Below are 17,246 nucleotides of genomic sequence, written 5' to 3'. Positions count from 1 at the left end.
AGGAAAGGATCCCTCCAGCCATCTGGAGGCAAGCCTGATTCTAGGGTCTGAGATGCAAAGTCTAGCTTGGTCACGGCCCTCCACCCCACTGCTTGTGTCTTCCTACAGTCCAGGACTCCAGTGAGCCCTGGAGCATTGCTCAGCCAGCAGACATTCATTGAGCACCTAGTGTGTACACAGGGGCGGAGCAGAATCAGCCCATCCCTCACATTTCCAAGGGCCTTGCCCTCTCTGGGCCCACCCTTCTCACAGACACACCTCCCCGGAGACCCTTTTCCTCTTTGGAAAAAATCAACAGGAAAATTCAAACCTACAGAGAGGAGAAGGGGATAGATCAGGAGTGGCCACGGTGGGGGAGGCAAGGCTGGTATCCTGCCTGCCTGAAGCAGCTTCCACTCACCTGTTAGGTCTGATCCCAGCGCCCACCCCTTGTGTCTACTGGTCTGTCTCCCTCCTTCCCTTTTTATCCTCTGCCACCTATGCCCCAGACCCATCTCATGGTTTCTCCAAGCAGCACCTGGGTGTCCACTGAGGAGCTGGGTCAGCCATGCCCTGACCCAGCTGGTGCTGAGAGATGAGCAGTGCCGGCCTGCACATGTGTCCTTACTCTGGAGGGACATTCAGGTATCAGGGAGGAGTCTGACTGGAGATGGGTTTGTGATGACATGCCCCCCCCCCTCCACTTTGGTAGGAGGGCAGGGTACAGCATCTGCCACAGGCTGCTGGTGGCCTCGGGACTGAGCATCCGTGTCCTCTCTATCCCTGCCTGTCCTTACCCAGCTAGAGCTGGAAGAATCATTCAGGCCTGGGTTCAAATCACGTCTCTTACTGACTGAGCCAGATTTCCCTCCTTGCTGAGTTCCGACCTCTGCAGTGCTCCAAGTGGCCAGGCCTGCCTTCAGCAGCCCAATCTCCGCAGTACCTCCCTGCACTCCTGCTCCACTTCCCCACTCCTTTCCTTAGGGCAGGCAAGTACGAGGAGGAAGAAGAACCTCTTATAACTGTGTGATCTTGGATGTGCCCTTCCCTCCCCAACATCATTTTCTTCCGCATCAGCAGAATTCCTTTGGGATTGCCTACAGCCATTTGAGATTTTCTGCTGTCAGTGATTGGCTTGCTGCTCCCGGCCAGACCTGCCCCCATCACAGGACAGGCCTCTGCGTAGGGGACAGGACTGAGGAGAACCCCACTGCCTTCTTGTTTTGTTCAGTGGTGGCTAATGCCCTGCAGCCTGCCCAGAAATGGTTTGGATCTGACCCAGACATCACCCCAGACTCCCCTCCCACCTTTCCAGATGTTTTGGGGACCTGGAGACTAGACCCTCTCCTCAGAACTCCAGGGTCCCTCCTCCCTTCCCGAGACACATGGGTTTTCTCTCAGCTTGGGGAGGGGGAGGGGACATGCTGAATTGCTCCCCAGAAGTAGTTTTTGTCTCATTTGTATTCAGTAATGTTTATGGGTGGGTTTATTTATTCTTTTTTTTTTTTTTCAGAACTGGGGATTAAACCCAAGGGAGCTCCGCCACAGAGCTACACCTCCAGCACCCCTTTTTCAATGTTTATTATTTATTTATTTTTTGTATCAGGAATTGAACCCAAGGGCACTTAATCACTGAGGCCTAGCATGGCTGGCAATGTCCGGTGTTCCCTGTGGGTGAGCCCTTTACTTTTTTATTTGGAGACAGGCCCTTACTAAATTACTGAGGGCCTCTCTAAATTGCCCAGACTGGCCTTGAACTTATGATCCTCCTGCCTCAGCCTCCTGAGTTTCTGGTATTACATGTGTATGGGTTATTTTAAATAATGAACATAATATTGTTTATTATAGAAGACATAATAAATATGTTTTCTGGGGGGTTCAGTCCTCAACAGTGTAAAAAAATATATAAATTTAACATTCCCCCCCCCTTTTTTTAATTGTACTATGGACTGAACCCAAGGTGTTTTACCACTGAGCTACATGCCCAATACTTTTTTTTTTTTTTTTTTTGAGACAGGGTCTCTCTAAGTCACTGAGGCTGACCTTTCACTTATAATCCTCCTGCCTCATCTTCTAGAGTTGCTGGGATTACAGGCATGCACCATCATGCCCAGCACATTTTGCCATTTTTATTGTTATTCAAAAGCCTATTTTTAATGGTTGCATAGTGTTCCGTATTTTGAATATATCATCAAATATTTATGTTTCTCCTATTATTATTGGCATTGTTATTGCAATTCCTACAACTGCTGATGTTAATAGTTAAAGGTTTATTGAGTGCTCACCCTGTGCTGAGTATACTGCTCCCAGGCAGGCTTCACAGTGGCCTTCTGCGCAGATACTACCCAAGCTGTAGAAGAGGAAACCGAGGTACAGAGAGGTTAACTGAACTGACTGAGGGCACACAGAGGCCTAGCAAACTAAGGGCCGTCAATGACTGAGGCCACATTTCTAATATGCTATTTCCAGGGCAAAGATATAGGTGGCCTGTGTGACCTAGGACATGCCACTGTGAAGATTCTTCATGCCCCATGCCATGGTGCCCTTCATGGTGGCCTTGTGTCCACATGTACCCTGCGGCAGGCTTAGGGGCCACATTTCTCCAGCTTCTTCATTTCTTATGTGTTCAGCTGGGTTTCTCTTGGTAGATGTTGTGACTACAGCCTTTATCTCCATTAATTCCTTACATGATAATTACCACTATTATTATTAATTATTATTATTATTATTAAAAGTCCTTCAACTATTTGGCTGGGGGTTTTAACACCTGTGCAAGCAATGTATGAACTGTAGAGAGAGATCGAATCATCCTCCTCCTCCTCCTGTTCCTCCTCCTCCTCCTCCATGCTGCGATCTCAGTAAGCATGTTAATTGGGGTCTTAGGATAGAATAAGGAAATGTGGTAGGAGCCCCCCAGAAAGAGCACAGTCCCCGCCCTAGGCTGCTGACCTCCACAGCTCCCAATGCCTGAGCATCACACTGGCCGGAAGGACCAGCCCAGGCCCAGCACCGTGCACAGGCTCCAGTCCCAAAGGCAGCTTCGGGACTAACTAGCTGTGTGCCCTTGGGCAAGTTGCTTTGTGCTCTGAGCCTCAGTTTTCTTTTTCCTTCCTTTCTTTTTTCCCCCTTTGCAGAACAGGCTAACAATGCCCTTGGAAGTTATAAAGATTTCTGATAATGTACATGAAAGTGCTTGGCACAACCCCTGGCCCCTGTGAAAGGGTGGTTCTTCTTACCTGGCTGTCTCCAAGGAGGCTCTTGCCCAGCCTCCTGCCCCCAGCCAGACACCTGCTGTTGCATCCTGGGTTATTTTGACTATCACTTGTGGGTTCACGATGTAAGATGTGTGTCCCCTGCTGCTGCCGGTGGCCTGAGTCAGGGAAGACAGAAGTGATGGAGTTGCTCATAAACCTCAGGTCTTTGGGAAGTTTCTCGGGTTTCCTAGTCATAACTCAGGGCCTGGGCAGTGACCTGGAGGAGGGAGCAGGGCATCCCAGGCTCTTTGCTATCCCACAGGTGTTTTATCAACTGGAAGGAGACATGGTTCTCCGAGTCCTGGAGCGAGGGAAGCACCGAGATGTGGTCATTCGGCAGGGAGAGGTGAGGCTGGACCCCAGCAGATGGGTTGGCAAAGGGCGCCAGAACAGGAGCCCACCCTGGCCACTTGCCCTAGCCTTGGCTGAGGCACTGTCCTCCTCACACTTTCCTGCCCCTGCCTGGTCCCTGGGCACTCCCTCCTCTGGGCCACCAAGTGCTAGCACAGCCGGACATTCCCCGCTTGGTTCCCTGGGCAGAGAGCAGGGCCTAGCATGGATGGCAATGTCCCCTGTGCCCTGCGGGTGAGCTGGGATGCCTGGGAAGCTGCAGGAGCTGATGTCTCCGCGAGGGATGGCAGCCTTGCTGGGCACCTGGTCTCCACCACTACAGATATTCCTCCTGCCTGCTGGGGTGCCCCACTCCCCGCAGAGGTTTGCCAACACCATGGGGCTGGTGATTGAGCGGAGACGGCTGGAAACCGAGCTAGATGGGCTCAGGTAAATGCTCCTGTTGGGGCCTGGGGCAAACAGCAGGCTAGTAGCAGAGGGGTGCAGCTCAATACTGCACAGAAGGAATCCCAGGTTGACTCAAGAAAGCACTTCCTGGTCACCAAGAGGGTGGAGGGGTTGGCTGCCAGATGCAATGGAGTTCTTTATTTGCTGGCTGAATGGGAGGGTGAGGAGGTTCAGTGATGGGTGTGGGGGATGCTGTCTCTGCCCCTTACTCCCTGCCCCATACCCAGGAGCCCATTCAGACTGATGACCCTCTGGCTGGAGTCAGAACCTGTTTTCCTACAAGAGTCAGCTGGGGCGGGGGAGGGGCGCTGCAGAAAGGGAGATGGGGGACAGCCAAGAGGACCCTTGGCTGTGGCAACCCTCTTCCCAGGGCAGCCCAAGCACTGCTGCGTCTCACAACCTCAGCTTCCAGGGTCTAGTCTGGGCCAGCCCAATCCACAATAGGCACAGATAGCTGGGTAGCACCCGGCTGTGTGCCAGGCACCCGGATGGAGCTTTGTATGTATTTATTCATTGAATGTCCCCCAGGTGACTCTAGGGAGTAGGTACGGTTATCTTTCATACTGGGTACAGGGAAGGGAAACTTGCTAGAGCTTAACCTTCTAGACCCTAGGAAAGCAGGGCCAAGATCAACACCAAGGAAAGAATGCAGGCCCAGCTGTGTACTCTGATTATACAGCTGTGATTCACATTTGGTCTGATCAGTTGCCCAATTGTTATCCTCTGAAAAGAGGAAGCCTCTGGAGCAAAAGAGGACCAAAGATTTTTCCAAAAATTAAACTTTTTAAAATTAATGTTTGTCCCCTTGTGCTGGAGACGGAACCTAAGGTCTTACACATGCTAAGTACATGCTCTATCACTGAGCTACACCCCAGCCCTTTCACTAAGAAAATCTGATTTTCTCATCAAGTTACTGGGGTCAGAATATTTTGGCCCACGTCTTCTGCTATAATTGCTAAAATGGGCCTTTTTTTTTTTTTTTTTTTTTTTTTTTTTTGGTACTGGGTATTGAACCCAGGGGCACTTCACTACTGAGATACACTCCCAGCCTTTTTATTTTTTCATTTTGAGACAGGGTTCACTAAGTTGCCCTGGCTGACCTCAGACTGAGTAGCTGAGATTGCAGGTGTGTGCCACCAAGCCTGACTCTTTTAATGGGTACTTTTTTTTTTTTTATACTTCCTTTTTTTTTTTTTTTCAAGTCATACACATTCACTCAAAATCTGGAAAAGTGCAGGAATGAAAAATGAAAAATAAAATTACATCTCAGGAAAAGGATTAATGTTATGGTATATGAATTATTTCTCAAGAAAACAAAACAGACAAAAGCAAAGGGGAGGGGGGAGTGTTTGTCATCCCCAATTAAACCTAGAAGCACTTAGATTTCCACCTTTTTTCTGTGCATATCTGTACCTGACAACATTTCAGTCTTCTTGCCTGAGTGGGTTTGAATTTTGGTTTTTGTACTTAAAAAAACTCATGAGTATTTATTGGACTATTAAATATTTTCAAAGAATACAATATGAATAGCTTCATAATAATCTACTGTATAATATGTTGGACAGACAGATACCTGGCCTTCGATTCTAGAAGGAGACTCTCCAAGGGGCTTTTTAGAAGAAGTCTTCAGTGATGGAGAGGACAGAGTCCTCAATAACATTTTACAGCAAATTCAATATCGGATTTCATCTGGCTACTTTTGACCTTTAATAAAAGCCAGGGACTCAACATTAAAATGTCACTCTGAAGGCAATTCCTGGAGGGCACTGCAGTCCCATTATGAAGCTTTCTAGTGCCCAGCTCCATCCCAGGAGGGGTTTTAGGGTGCCGGGTGAGTGGATGCCACTTGTCTGTAGACCACCTCCATCAGCCGGACTGATTCTCTTTTTTCAGTGGGAATTGAAGGGCAGGCAGAGCTGGCTTGGCCTAGGAACTGGGCCTGGGGATTAGGGCATTCAATTGACAGAAGCCCCTAGCACAGATGAGCTGGGCAGGGGAGTTGGGGGAGGTGCTGCAGGGACCCACTAAAGGGTCGTCTTCTCTGGAGAAGAGGTTCAGAGCTTTGCTCTGGTTCTCAAAGACAGCCATGGCCCTGAGAAGACAAGAACTCCTCATTTGGGGGGCATCTCTGTGTGCTAGACACTGAAGTCTATGGACCTTGACCTTGAGCACTGCAGCTAGCCAGCCCTGGATTCAGGCTCAGGTTCCATTTTGGGAAAAACACACCTGGATTAGATCCTCTCCAGGCTTTTAAGACTGCCTGATTGAGGTGGTCCTGCTCATGGAGATGGTTCACAGATACACACAGCATCCACCCAGCTCCTGGGATAGGGCTGGCCACCCAAAGCTTCATAATGGAACTTCAGTGCCCTTTCAGGCCTTTGGAGTGGCTTTTTTTTTTTTTTTTTTTTGTAGCATTTTAATGTCAAGTCCCTGGCTTTTATTTAAGGTCAACTGTCTGACTGTAAGTCGCTCAGCTTTCCTGCGTCTTGGGGTTCTATTTGCTTTCTAGGTTGGGCACACTGATGCTTCTGAAGGGTCAGGGGTAGGTATATAAGCACTGCCCACAGGTTGCGCTGACCCAGGAAAGCAGGCATCCCAGCTCTGTAGGGCCAGGCCCAGAGCCCACAGGCAGAGGCAGGCCTGAGCATGGATGCCCGGGGGCTGCCGAAATGGGGAGCCAGGTTGCCTGTCCTCTGTTTTGGCAGGTACTACGTGGGGGACACCGTGGATGTCCTGTTTGAGAAGTGGTTCTACTGCAAGGATCTCGGCACCCAGTTGGCCCCCATCATCCAAGAGTGAGCCCTCAGCCCCTTGCTGTCCTGGGGCTGCACATCAGCATCTGCTGGGCCGGTGCTGTCATGCCTGGGAATTAGGGAGAAAGTCTCCCCTCCTGTGGGTGTTTGGGACTGGAGGGAGCCACTGGAGAGACTGCTCCACTGAGCTGGGAGGGAAAGTGTGTGAGGGCCCCACAAGTGTGTGTGGGCTCCTGCACCCAACAGTGTATGGCGTGTGTGTCTCCCCGGCTACTCAAGTAGGAATGCCCACCATTCCTTTCTCCTCCCTGTTGTCCCTGCAGGTTCTTCTGCTCCGAGCAGTGCAGAACAGGAAAACCCATCCCTGGTGAGGCTACTGGCAACCATCTTCCCCCCTCACTCCTTTTCCACAATAGGATGGGTCTTGGCCCTAGATCCCAGGAGTCTCTTTTTGGGGTACTCAAGGTACTGAGGGAGATGGCACTGAATGGTACCCTCGCATGGCTACTAGTAATTGAGTTGGATCCAGGGCCTGATCAATTGAGAGCTGGGGTCTCTGGATCTGTGCCTCTGGGCCTGGGGAGGCTGAGCCCAGAGGATACTGACCATAATCACACCTTGGATGCAGACCAGCTGCTCAAGGAACCGCCATTCCCTCTGAGTACACGATCTATCATGGAGCCCGTGTCCCTGAAGGCTTGGCTGGATGGCCACCGCAGGGAGCTGCAGGCGGGCACATCCATCAACCTGTTTGGGGACACCTATGAGACACAGGTAATGCTGCCTCCTCCCTCACTCAGAGAGCAAGGGCTTTGTTATGGCTGGAGGCTTCATGCTCCCAAGCAATCTCTCTTTGCTTTCAGCTTCCTGAGCATCTGCAGCTTACCTCTTGCTAGGAATTCCAGTCACAGCCTGGAAGCTGGAGATCTGTTTGGGATAAGGGTTGTGTAGACATGCGCAGAGAAAGAGCCAAACACAGCTGACCTTTCACTCACCATTTATTGAGTGCCTATTCTGTCTCAGGCTTTGGCAGAAGAGCAGGTTGAAGTCACTGCCTCACAGAGTGTGTGGTCTAGCCAAGTTCTCAGACAAGTTAATCCACAACTGCCACAATAGTGAGATACATTATTTGATAGAGAAGCTACTGGAAGCCAGAGGAGGTAAAGGAAGAATTCCAACGGGGAGAGAAGTCAACAAAGGCTTCCTGGAGGAGGTTATAGGCAAGTTGAGTTTAAAGCTGGTTTAAAGGCATTTGCAAAGGTTGGAAAGGGAGGTGGAGAGGATGTTCTAGGTGAGAGAGAAACAGAAGCAAAGGCATGAAGGCTTGAACCAGCCTGGACTGCAAGCTGGACAGCAAGTTCCAGATTTGGCTGGAGCGCTGAGCACAAGCCCTTTTTGGCCCTGGTTGCTGACCTTTAACCTCTGCTGAGGTTGTTGAGAGCTGGCGTGGGGAAGGGGAAGCAGGTGGGCAGGTGGTAGATAGTGAAGCAGTACAACACAGGGCCCAAGTCCCAGCGGGTCTGCTGGGCTGGCAAGGTGGAAAAACTTGTCCTAGAGGCAACGGGGCTTCAAGCGTTGAAGCAGAGGAACCAGGAGACCAGAGTAGTGTTTCAAAAAGATCACCCTGTACTTTGAGGGACTGATCAGGAGGGCAGCAGGGTGAGCTGCCTGCAAGCTGGTGGTTCCCTTGTGTTGCAGTTTGCCCTGGCACATCCCATTTGGGCAGGATTAGTGCCCCCAGGAAGCGATGCTCACTGGGCACAGGCCTGCCCTTAGAGGTCTGGCCTGCTTCTTGTTGGTACTACAGCTGCCCGGAGCTTAGGCAGAGTTATGAGAGTAGAAGGTGGACCACGAATCCCCTCCCACCCCCTCATGCAGCAGTGGTGTCTGGCCCTGCACCCACCTGCTGGCCTGCATCCACCACTTTCACACCCTGATCTCACCTGTTTACACCAACAAATAGTCACTGAGTCCTGCAGGAGCACAGCCTGAGCACAGAGCTGCAGGCTTTCAGGCCAACGCAGGTGGAAAGCCCTCAGCCTGGCTCTCCTCATCCTTCTTCAAACTTGGGCCAGACTCATAACACCCCGCAGAGGAATGGAGGTGGGTACCCTGTAGGAAGCTGAGGTGTGTGTCCCTAGTGTGCCCTGGGGCAGGCTCAGGTGAGCAACTCGAGAGGAACCTCGGATGTGTTTGTGGGGGGCAGGCCTGCATGATGCCCAGGAACACGTGGGCTGCAGGGAGGCCTTCTTCTCCATGTCCTGGTTTCTGCCCCGCACACAGGATGCGGCTAGTATAGGCCCCACCCCTGCCCCACTTAGGTCTGGTGTCTGGGGGTCAGGTTCAAGGCCATCTCTCAAGTGGGGTAGGAAGCAGCAGAGAAATCTGTTTCACCTCCCACCAGGTAATCGTCCATGGGCAAGGCAGGAGTAGAGGCCTGGAACAGGACGTGGACCTGTGGCTGTGGCAGCTGGCAAGTGGGGCCCAGGGAGAGGGTGGCACAACCTCCTGTCCGTGGGGATCAGGCTGTTACTGGGCTCGTGCTCCCATGGAGGGCCCTGCTCTCAGGTCTCCTTTCAAGGCAGACTTGGGGACATTCAGACAGATGTTGAGGCCCGAAGTCCTCTATGGGATTCTCCTGCTCTTCTTTCACAGGAAGGCTCCTCAGTGGTGATACTGGGGGAAGAGCACTTGGACCTGGCCCCAGATGACAGCCTCCTGGTGCCAGCTGGGACCTCGTGAGTAAATGGGGGGATCCCAAACTGTGGGTCTGCCTTCCTTTCCCTGGAATCCTCAGGGTCTGGCTTTGCCTGACCCCGGCCCAATTGTCCCTACCAGGTACGTGTGGGAGCGAGCACAAAGCTCTGTGGCCCTGTCTGTGACTCAGGACCCTTCCCGCAAGAAGTGCCTGGGGTGACGTCTTGCTGTGGGCCCAAAGCAGTCACCATGTGCCTGAGTGCTATCCCGAGAGCCATCCCTGCCAAACGACTCTCCCAGCCCCCACAGATTCTCCATGCACATCGGCTGAGCACCTCAGTGTGCCCCCTGCTGGGCCCTGGACATCATTGTCATCCACCTCCTGCCATTCCCAGCCCAGAATGCCAGGCTCCTAGGGTCCCTGTAACCCACCTTCCCCTCTAAAGCCATCAGTCCCTGTGGTTGACATGTGGTGTGCCATCCCATCCCTCTGTCCCCACGGATCCACTGCCCACCACTGAGAAGGACCTTAATAAAGGCTTCCTGGAGAACAAGCACCTGGGGTCTCCACCCACACAGGCATCATGAGTGGCCCACTCCACGTGCTCCCCAGTGACTTGTTACATCTGTAGTGTCGGGGCACCAGGTGACGAGGGACACGGTTGAGTCTGTAACTGGGTGTTCCAGCTGGTGGATGGGCATTCCCCACTGTGTGTGACCCCTACCACAGTTGAGGTCATCTCTCTCTCTCTCTCTTCCTCTGTTCCCATACATTTTACATATACTACTCCTGCTCCTGCAGGAGCCAATAAGAGAATAGGGAATATCCCAGAACACAGGTCAGGGCACAGCAGCTGAAAGAGGGTCTTAGTCCAGGTACATGAGGCGGGGATCCCTGATAGAAAATGATGAAAATTAACCCTTCCACTTTTTTTTTTTTTTAACATTAGCTCTGTGCCAGGGAATCCCCTGGCAGTTTTTACATAAATTATTATTTCATTTTCTCCTCATGGCTCTCCAACAAGGTAGCAGCACCCAAATGGTACAGATGAGGCCGGAGAAGTTTGGGAATCAGACGGTGCTTCTGGAACAGGCCTGTCTGCACTCAGACCTCAGGCTGGTCTCTCCACCATGCCCCTTTTGTGGTTGCAGCCCGTCTACCCTCAGCCTTGCCCAGACTGGAGCGTAGGGCAGCGGTGAGAACTGGAGGATCTGTGGGAGAGTGGTTGCCACCATACCTGGGAACCGGAGGCCTAGTCCAACGTGGCAGCACAAGGCACAGGGCAGAAGCTGTCAGGCCCTGGAAACTGGAATCATAGCCTCCTGTTGTCTTGGGTTTTCAGGAGCCTGGGGTTTCACCTGCACACAGGACTGGACACAGGAGACAGGAACTGTACTATGGTCAAAGCTAATTCCTTTCTTCAGTGAATGCTGGGTGGGGGAGGGTTGACAAGGGGATTCAAGGACTGAGGTTGTTCTGTTTAAGGGACAAGTCCCCAGACCCCCATACCAAAAAAAAAAAAAAAAAAAAACAAGAAAGAAAAAAAAGTGCAGCAGGGCTGGATGGTACACTCCTGCAATCCCAGCTACTCAGGAGCGTGAGGCAAGAGAATTGCAAGTTCAAGGCCAGCCTGGGCAAATTAGCAAGACCCTGTAGCACACCCAGGGTTCCCTATTGTTGTATGTTGGTCATGGAGTCGTATGCATGCACTGAAAGTATTGGGGTGATAAAAAAGTGAAGGGAGACAATGAAAGGGATACAGAGGTGACTGCTACTATGTCCAAAATTGTTTTCCTGAAAAAAATCTGTGTCATCTCGGAATGTTGGTGTAGCTCTGAGAATAGAGGTGTTAGTGCACGAAGACTGGAAAGTAATGTGCAACCACGGCTTCCAGGGCTCAAGAGGCTCAGAGAGGATGGCTAAGATGTCACCCTCTAAGAAGAGCACTGGACTTGACAATCAGATGGTCATTAGTGACTTAATGGAGCAGCCGCAGGAGGAGCAGAAGGGGAGCCACAGAGCACTTTAAGGAATTGAGGAATTCATGAGATTTGAAGTCATGGAGACAACTCCTTCCTCTTTTGACAAATTTTCCAATAAGGGAGCTGAGGTTAAGCTAAGTAGAGGACAGAGGTTTTGGTGGTTGACATTTCTGTTGTTTCCTGGACTGAATGGAGAGATTCAATATAGTGGCAGGAGAAGAAAGGAACGATGAGAATGAGATGATAAAGCAATTCATACTATGAGTGCCAGGCCCTCTTCTAAGCACCTTACACATCCCAATTTCTTTAGTCCTATGAGGTAGACATTATTATTATCCATATTACAGATGAAAACATTGAGACCCAGAGAGGTTGAGGACTTGCCCAATGCTACACTGCTAGTAAGTACCAGTCTGGTCTGGGTCAGGATACGCTATTGCAGGGAGTGGGTGTGTGGATTCAACCTATGGATAGCAGGAGGGTCTGATTATGAGAGGTAGCAGGACACCTCCTCTGGTGAGGAGAATGGTACTATTTCAGAGTCTTGGGGAAGAAAGCTGATAGGATTATTAGGAGGCTTGGCTTTGTGGGAAGAGGGCTTAAAGATGACACTGGACTAAAGTGGCTCATTCTGGGAATAAGAAAACAATATCCCAAAGAACCTGTAAAAGGGTCACTAAGCAAGGAGTCAGCAGGGCACAGTGGTGCACACCTGCAATCCCGGCAACTTGGGAGGCTGAGGCAGGAGGATCCCAAGTTGCAGGTCAGCCTGGGCAACTTACCAAGGACCAGTCTCAAAAAATAAAAAGGGCTGGGTATAGCTCAGGGATAGAGCATCCCTGGGTTCAAATCCCAGTACCAAACAGAACAAAATGCAAATGGACCGGGGTGTAACCTAGTAGTAGAGCACTTGCCTAGCATGTGCTAGGCCCTGGGTCCCATCCCCAGCACTGGAAAACCAAGAAGCCAAAAGAGGCCTGGAGAGTTGAGCAGCCACAGCTCTAGGGGAGTTGTCAGGGTTTCTGCGTGAACCTCCGCAGCTCAGGACCACTTCAGAGCAAGGGCAACTCATCCAGGAGAGGAGAAGCAGCTCCCCAGGAAGCCTGAGCATTAAAATGCAGCCCTGGCCTGGAATTAGGGGTGGCCCTCTTGGAGAGGCAGAGGCATGACCTCCCAGGAGGGAGGCAGTACAAGTTGGGGTAGATGCACCAGAACCGCGCAGCACCTGAGGGATTCCACTAGGGAGGGGCCTGTGTTCTTCCCTGAGGGTTCTCTCTGCTTCCACAAAATCTCCCCTGACCATCATCCAGCGGTACTGACCCCTCCATCCCAGAATTCCTGCACACTACCAACACGGCCTTAATCTCAACTTTTCCTCTCTCCAAGAACCTGGACACGTCCTACTTCTCCATGGAAACCCTTGGAAGAAACTCAGTGCCTGCTTTTTGTCTTTCATCTCTCATAAAACCCAGCAAATAAGGGTCACACACAGGGGTCACCTCATCTTTCTCTGTGGTAACCTTGACAGAGAAACTAAAAGAGGGCAGTGGGACAGGGAAGCCCTGTGCTGAGCCACAGAAGCCCCCTCAATGTGCCATTCCAAGCTCCCTGGCACGGGTACCCAGAACTGGTACAACTGTGACTCCTTGGGGTGGTTACTAGGGAAAGGTCTGCCTGCTGTTCTTTCTACCCCAAGACCTAGGGGGTGCAGGGTCAGGATGTGACATGAGAAAACACAGTCCCTCAGTAGAGAAAGGCTCCTGGGAAGTCTGGTGTGGCTGGGGACACAATCAAACTGGCCTGGCCTCATTACCTGAGACAAGGACCTCCTGACATGGAGGCCTGGGGTGTGTGTGCCCAGAGCCTCAGAGCTGAGCCACCATCCCAGCCAAGGAGAGCACAAAGCCAGGCATTATTTCCAGAAATTTATTGGAAACACGATACAAACTGATTAGTAGATGGCATCTCCTTAGACAGACGGTCCACACTGGCATTACGCTGGAATGAATTATCCTGGGGAAGCACTTACGAGCACGGAAGCATGCCCTGGGTTAGGGGTCTCTGGACTGGAGAACCAGAGACGCAGGGGAGAGGAACAGGAGGGCGCAAAGAAAACTGGGACATGGCTTTCCTGAGGGGAGTGGGGAGGTGGGCTGCTAAATGAGTAAATCCCCCCAAAGGAAACCAGGAACAACTGCGAAGAATGAAGGCTCCCTCCCTCCCCAAAGCACTGTTCCTCCAGGTGGAGGATAAAGAATCCACAAAGACCCAAGGGGGCAGCTCTGTCTCCTTCACCAGGGCCCAGGACAGCAGCATGAACACCGGGATGGGACACGGGACGAGCAGGCAGGGCATAAACCCAGGCCGCTAGCCTCAGGCCTGCTCCTGGCCTGTCCTCCAGCTGCTCTGCCCTACCACACGCTGGGGGCTGACCCTGCGGGTTGCTGTCCCCGGCTCCCAGGGAAGCTGGCTTCTGGCTGGGATTAGTTAACATGAGGCACCGCAGAAATATGGAGGGCGAGAAGGGAGCAGTTAAGCTCCTTCTCCCCTTCTCTCCATAGGGAGCCTTTCTGACAGAGACTGTCAAAATATAGACCCCACATGTGCCTTTGGGGTCTATATTTTGTCCCTGGTGAGCAGAACTCTCTCTGCTTCCTGGCTGTCCTGAAGGACTCAGGGTGTGGGCGCTTCCTGCTGTTATTTCCAGGTGGTTCCTTGTTCCCCGATTCACGTCTGGTCTTTTTTCTGTGGGTTTTTTTTTTTTTTTCTGTGACAAATATGAAATAAGTCCCTATGTTTGAAATACGGGGTGTGGTTTCTGCTTTCCCAGATGGGCCCTGAGTGACAGAAACTGGGCTGTGGACTAGGCAGAACAGTGAGAGGTCCCAGCAACAGCCTGCAGTCCTCTCTTCCCCACAGTTAGGACATCAGAGGTGGTGCAGCGACTAGGGGGGCGCTGCCTGCTGAGTTCATGCCTTCGCCCAGGAAGCAGCACCACGGATGTCTGGGCTGTGCCGATAGTGTTGGCACGTCCACTTACACAGTCCTGAACAACGGTGGCAGGCGTAACCACACAGGATGGCAACGCCGTGGTGCTAAGAAGGGCTTGTTATGGTTTGGCTGTGAAGTGTGAAAGCTCATGTGTGAAGGAATGCAGGAATGTTCAAAGGCGATGCGATCATGTGATCTATAAGGTCATCAGTGGATTAATCCACTAGGTGGATTGATAATTTGAAAGGACTACTGTACTGGGTGGTGACTATAGGCAGGCAAAGAGTGGCTGGAGGAAGTCAGTCACTGGGGGGTGCCTTTGGGGTCTATATTTTGTCCCTGGTGAGCAGAACTCTCTCTACTTCCTGGCTGTCATGAATAGAGCAGTCTTCCTCTGTATCCTTTGACCATGATGTTCTGCCTTACCTGAGACCCAAAGCAATGGATTCAGCCAATCACAGTCAATTGTTTGCGACCAGTGGTCCACGTGATGCGGGTTAGGTGCGGGAAGTGAGGGGTGAGCACCCCTGTCCCCTGTATCCACACGTTACAGTCAAACCAGGCCAGGGGCACAGATAGTTTTGTGTGTTTTCTTTTTCTTTAGAGAAGAAACCCCAGAGGCCCACTGCCTCTTCCCCCAGAGTCTCTGCTGAAGGGACCTCTCTGTGGGAACCCTGGGGAAATGCCTGCTATCTGTACCACCTGTCTCATGGAGCCCTGTGACACAGGCCCCTCTCCCACAGGGGCCCCTAAGCCCAGGACTGCCCAAGGGTCATCAGTGGTGGGAACATGGCTGGTCACCGGCTCAGACACCTACAATGAGAAGCAACTCCTCAGAGAAGCCAAGATGGATGCCCAGTTGGGCAGGGACGGGCAGATGGAGATTGAGCATCTCCTCAGCCATCGCACACCTTGTTCTCCTCAGAGCCAAGCCAGCCTCAGAGGACAGACTTCCAATATCATCCTCATTTCTGTGACACCTCACTCTTCCTGGAGGTCAGGTCAATTGTTGCCACTCTGTCTTGTGACAACCTGTTTGGGGCACCTCACAGCCATCCACCTGCCCCTTGCAACTGAGCCCTGAGGCCCGACCCTGCTGATGGAGGGTAGGAGAGCGCTGGGCTCGGGCTGCTCAAGAAGCTAATGGCACTGAGTGCTTCCAATGCCCGCAGCTGTGTGCACAGGTGGCAGAGTGGCCAGCTGGAATGCCACCAAGGGCTGTGCCCAGGGAAGGCAGGTGGAGCCCAAACCAGTAAATCAGGCAGGTCTCCTGGGGCTGAGGCACATATGCCTACAGAAACACTGGCCAGAGGGGTGGGGGCCATGCAGCCACCTACAGACTCATACCTGCAAACAGTCTTCACCCCACTTTCCTTTGTCTGCCTCAAACCTGGGTGATTGAGGACCCGCTGTGGACCCACCTGGCTTCAGCTTGTCAGCTGATTCAGCAGTAAGGGAACAGGGCAATAAGCAAATGGCTTGTCACAGTGATGCACACACTTGGCATGTTTAACGCTTGCTCTTGATGGAGACTCCAGGGGAACACAGAACCAGAGAGAACACCAGCCTCCCCGAAGCAATGAAACAGATGCCCAGCCGAGCCCCGGGCTTGCCTCATCTTCGGATCACTGTGCAGCAGGGGCTGGGAGTGGGATGGAGTCCGGGATGCGGGGGTCAAGACTAACATTTCCCCAGTTAAAAAAAAAAAAAAAAAGCAGCCTATTGAGAAAATGCCAAGTGACAAGAACAGCGAGGGTGGGGAAATACCATGAGCTGCGTAAACACCAGCACATTTCTTAAGAAAAATGCACTCAGAAAGCTGCCACATCCCTCCTGTGCATAACTATACAGCATAAAACAGAGCAGGACAGACACATGCAGGGCAGCAGGGCTCCAAGCTCTCAGGAGCCTCCATTGCCCGAGGCCACCATTCCTGGGGAGTGTGGTGCCAATAAGGGAGGAGGAGTGGCTCCTCCCCCTCCTCGGTTCTCAGGCAGGTCTGCTGGGGCAAGAAGTCTCTGAGAAGGAAGCCAGGCGCTGCTTGGTTCACAGGTGGAGGTGCAGATTTGGAACCTGCACTCCTACAGTTTTCTTCCCTCCCCACCGGGTCTCCGTGGGGTCTCCAGCTGCCTCCTTCCCAGGCACAGCTGTGAACATCAGCAGGACAGTAGCGAGTCTTGGATTGTAGGGTGGAACAGGGATCGCTCAGTCTGACACACAACAAGTGAGTTCTGGAAAAGGGAAGAAATAGGTCAAGGTTGAGCAAGTACCCATGGGAGAAGCAAGACAAGAGGGATCATGGAATCAGCCCTCCCACCATGACATCCTTCAGGGAAGGGAGCCCAGCACCAACTCAAATAAATGCTCACAATGTAGTTTAAGACTGGACAGGCCGTCCATGGCGGCACACACCTGTAGTCCCAGTGGCTTGGGAGGCTGAGACAGGAAGATTGCAAGTTCAAAGGCAGCCTCAGCAATGGTGAGGCGCTAAGCAACTCAGTGGGAACCTGTCTCTAAATAAAATGCAAAACAGGGCTGGGGATGTGGCTCAGTGATTGAGTGCTCCGAGTTCAATCCCCAATACCTCCCCTCAAAAAAGACTGAACCAGAGGGGAAGTTTAGTAAGTTAAGAAGATATCCGATGTGGTAAAGCATCTGGAAAGCGGGTTTTGGATGTGCAGACAGAATGAACGCAGCCGGGTGGCCCAGCTCAGCAGTCCCTTCCATGCCTATCAACAGACCTTGGGGAATTCCCTGACTGAGACAAAAGAACAGGGAGCACAGCTGG

General features: G+C 52.0%; 2 protein-coding genes across 5 annotated transcripts in view; one reads left to right on the top strand and one right to left on the bottom strand.

Moving 5' to 3' along the window:
* The window catches only part of Haao (3-hydroxyanthranilate 3,4-dioxygenase), a 36,880-nt gene extending 26,842 nt beyond the window's left edge, over window positions 1-10,038 (top strand). Inside the window, exons 6-13 of the mRNA XM_076833349.2 lie at window positions 3,496-3,579; window positions 3,907-4,013; window positions 6,740-6,829; window positions 7,111-7,154; window positions 7,416-7,561; window positions 9,192-9,260; window positions 9,443-9,525; window positions 9,626-10,038. Of these exons, the coding sequence (XP_076689464.1) occupies window positions 3,496-3,579; window positions 3,907-4,013; window positions 6,740-6,829; window positions 7,111-7,154; window positions 7,416-7,561; window positions 9,192-9,260; window positions 9,443-9,525; window positions 9,626-9,704 (702 nt within the window). The 3' untranslated portion in view covers window positions 9,705-10,038. The remainder of the gene's footprint in view (window positions 1-3,495; window positions 3,580-3,906; window positions 4,014-6,739; window positions 6,830-7,110; window positions 7,155-7,415; window positions 7,562-9,191; window positions 9,261-9,442; window positions 9,526-9,625) is intronic.
* Window positions 10,039-15,962: 5,924 nt separating this feature from the next.
* Mta3 (metastasis associated 1 family member 3) overlaps window positions 15,963-17,246 on the bottom strand; it is a 136,555-nt gene continuing 135,271 nt past the window's right edge. For all 4 annotated transcript variants that reach the window (XR_013088591.1, XR_013088592.1, XM_076832912.1 and 1 more), the window contains one exon: window positions 15,963-16,689. Coding sequence is in view for 2 of the 4 variants with exons in the window: in XM_076832912.1 (XP_076689027.1) it covers window positions 16,664-16,689 (26 nt within the window). In the remaining 2 variants the exon portion in view is untranslated. The remainder of the gene's footprint in view (window positions 16,690-17,246) is intronic.

Source organism: Callospermophilus lateralis, chromosome 14 (genome assembly GCF_048772815.1).
Source record: "Callospermophilus lateralis isolate mCalLat2 chromosome 14, mCalLat2.hap1, whole genome shotgun sequence".
NCBI classification, from domain to species: Eukaryota; Metazoa; Chordata; class Mammalia; order Rodentia; family Sciuridae; genus Callospermophilus; species Callospermophilus lateralis.
Note: the sequence above shows the minus strand (reverse complement) of the source record. Positions and strands in the feature narration are given on the sequence as shown.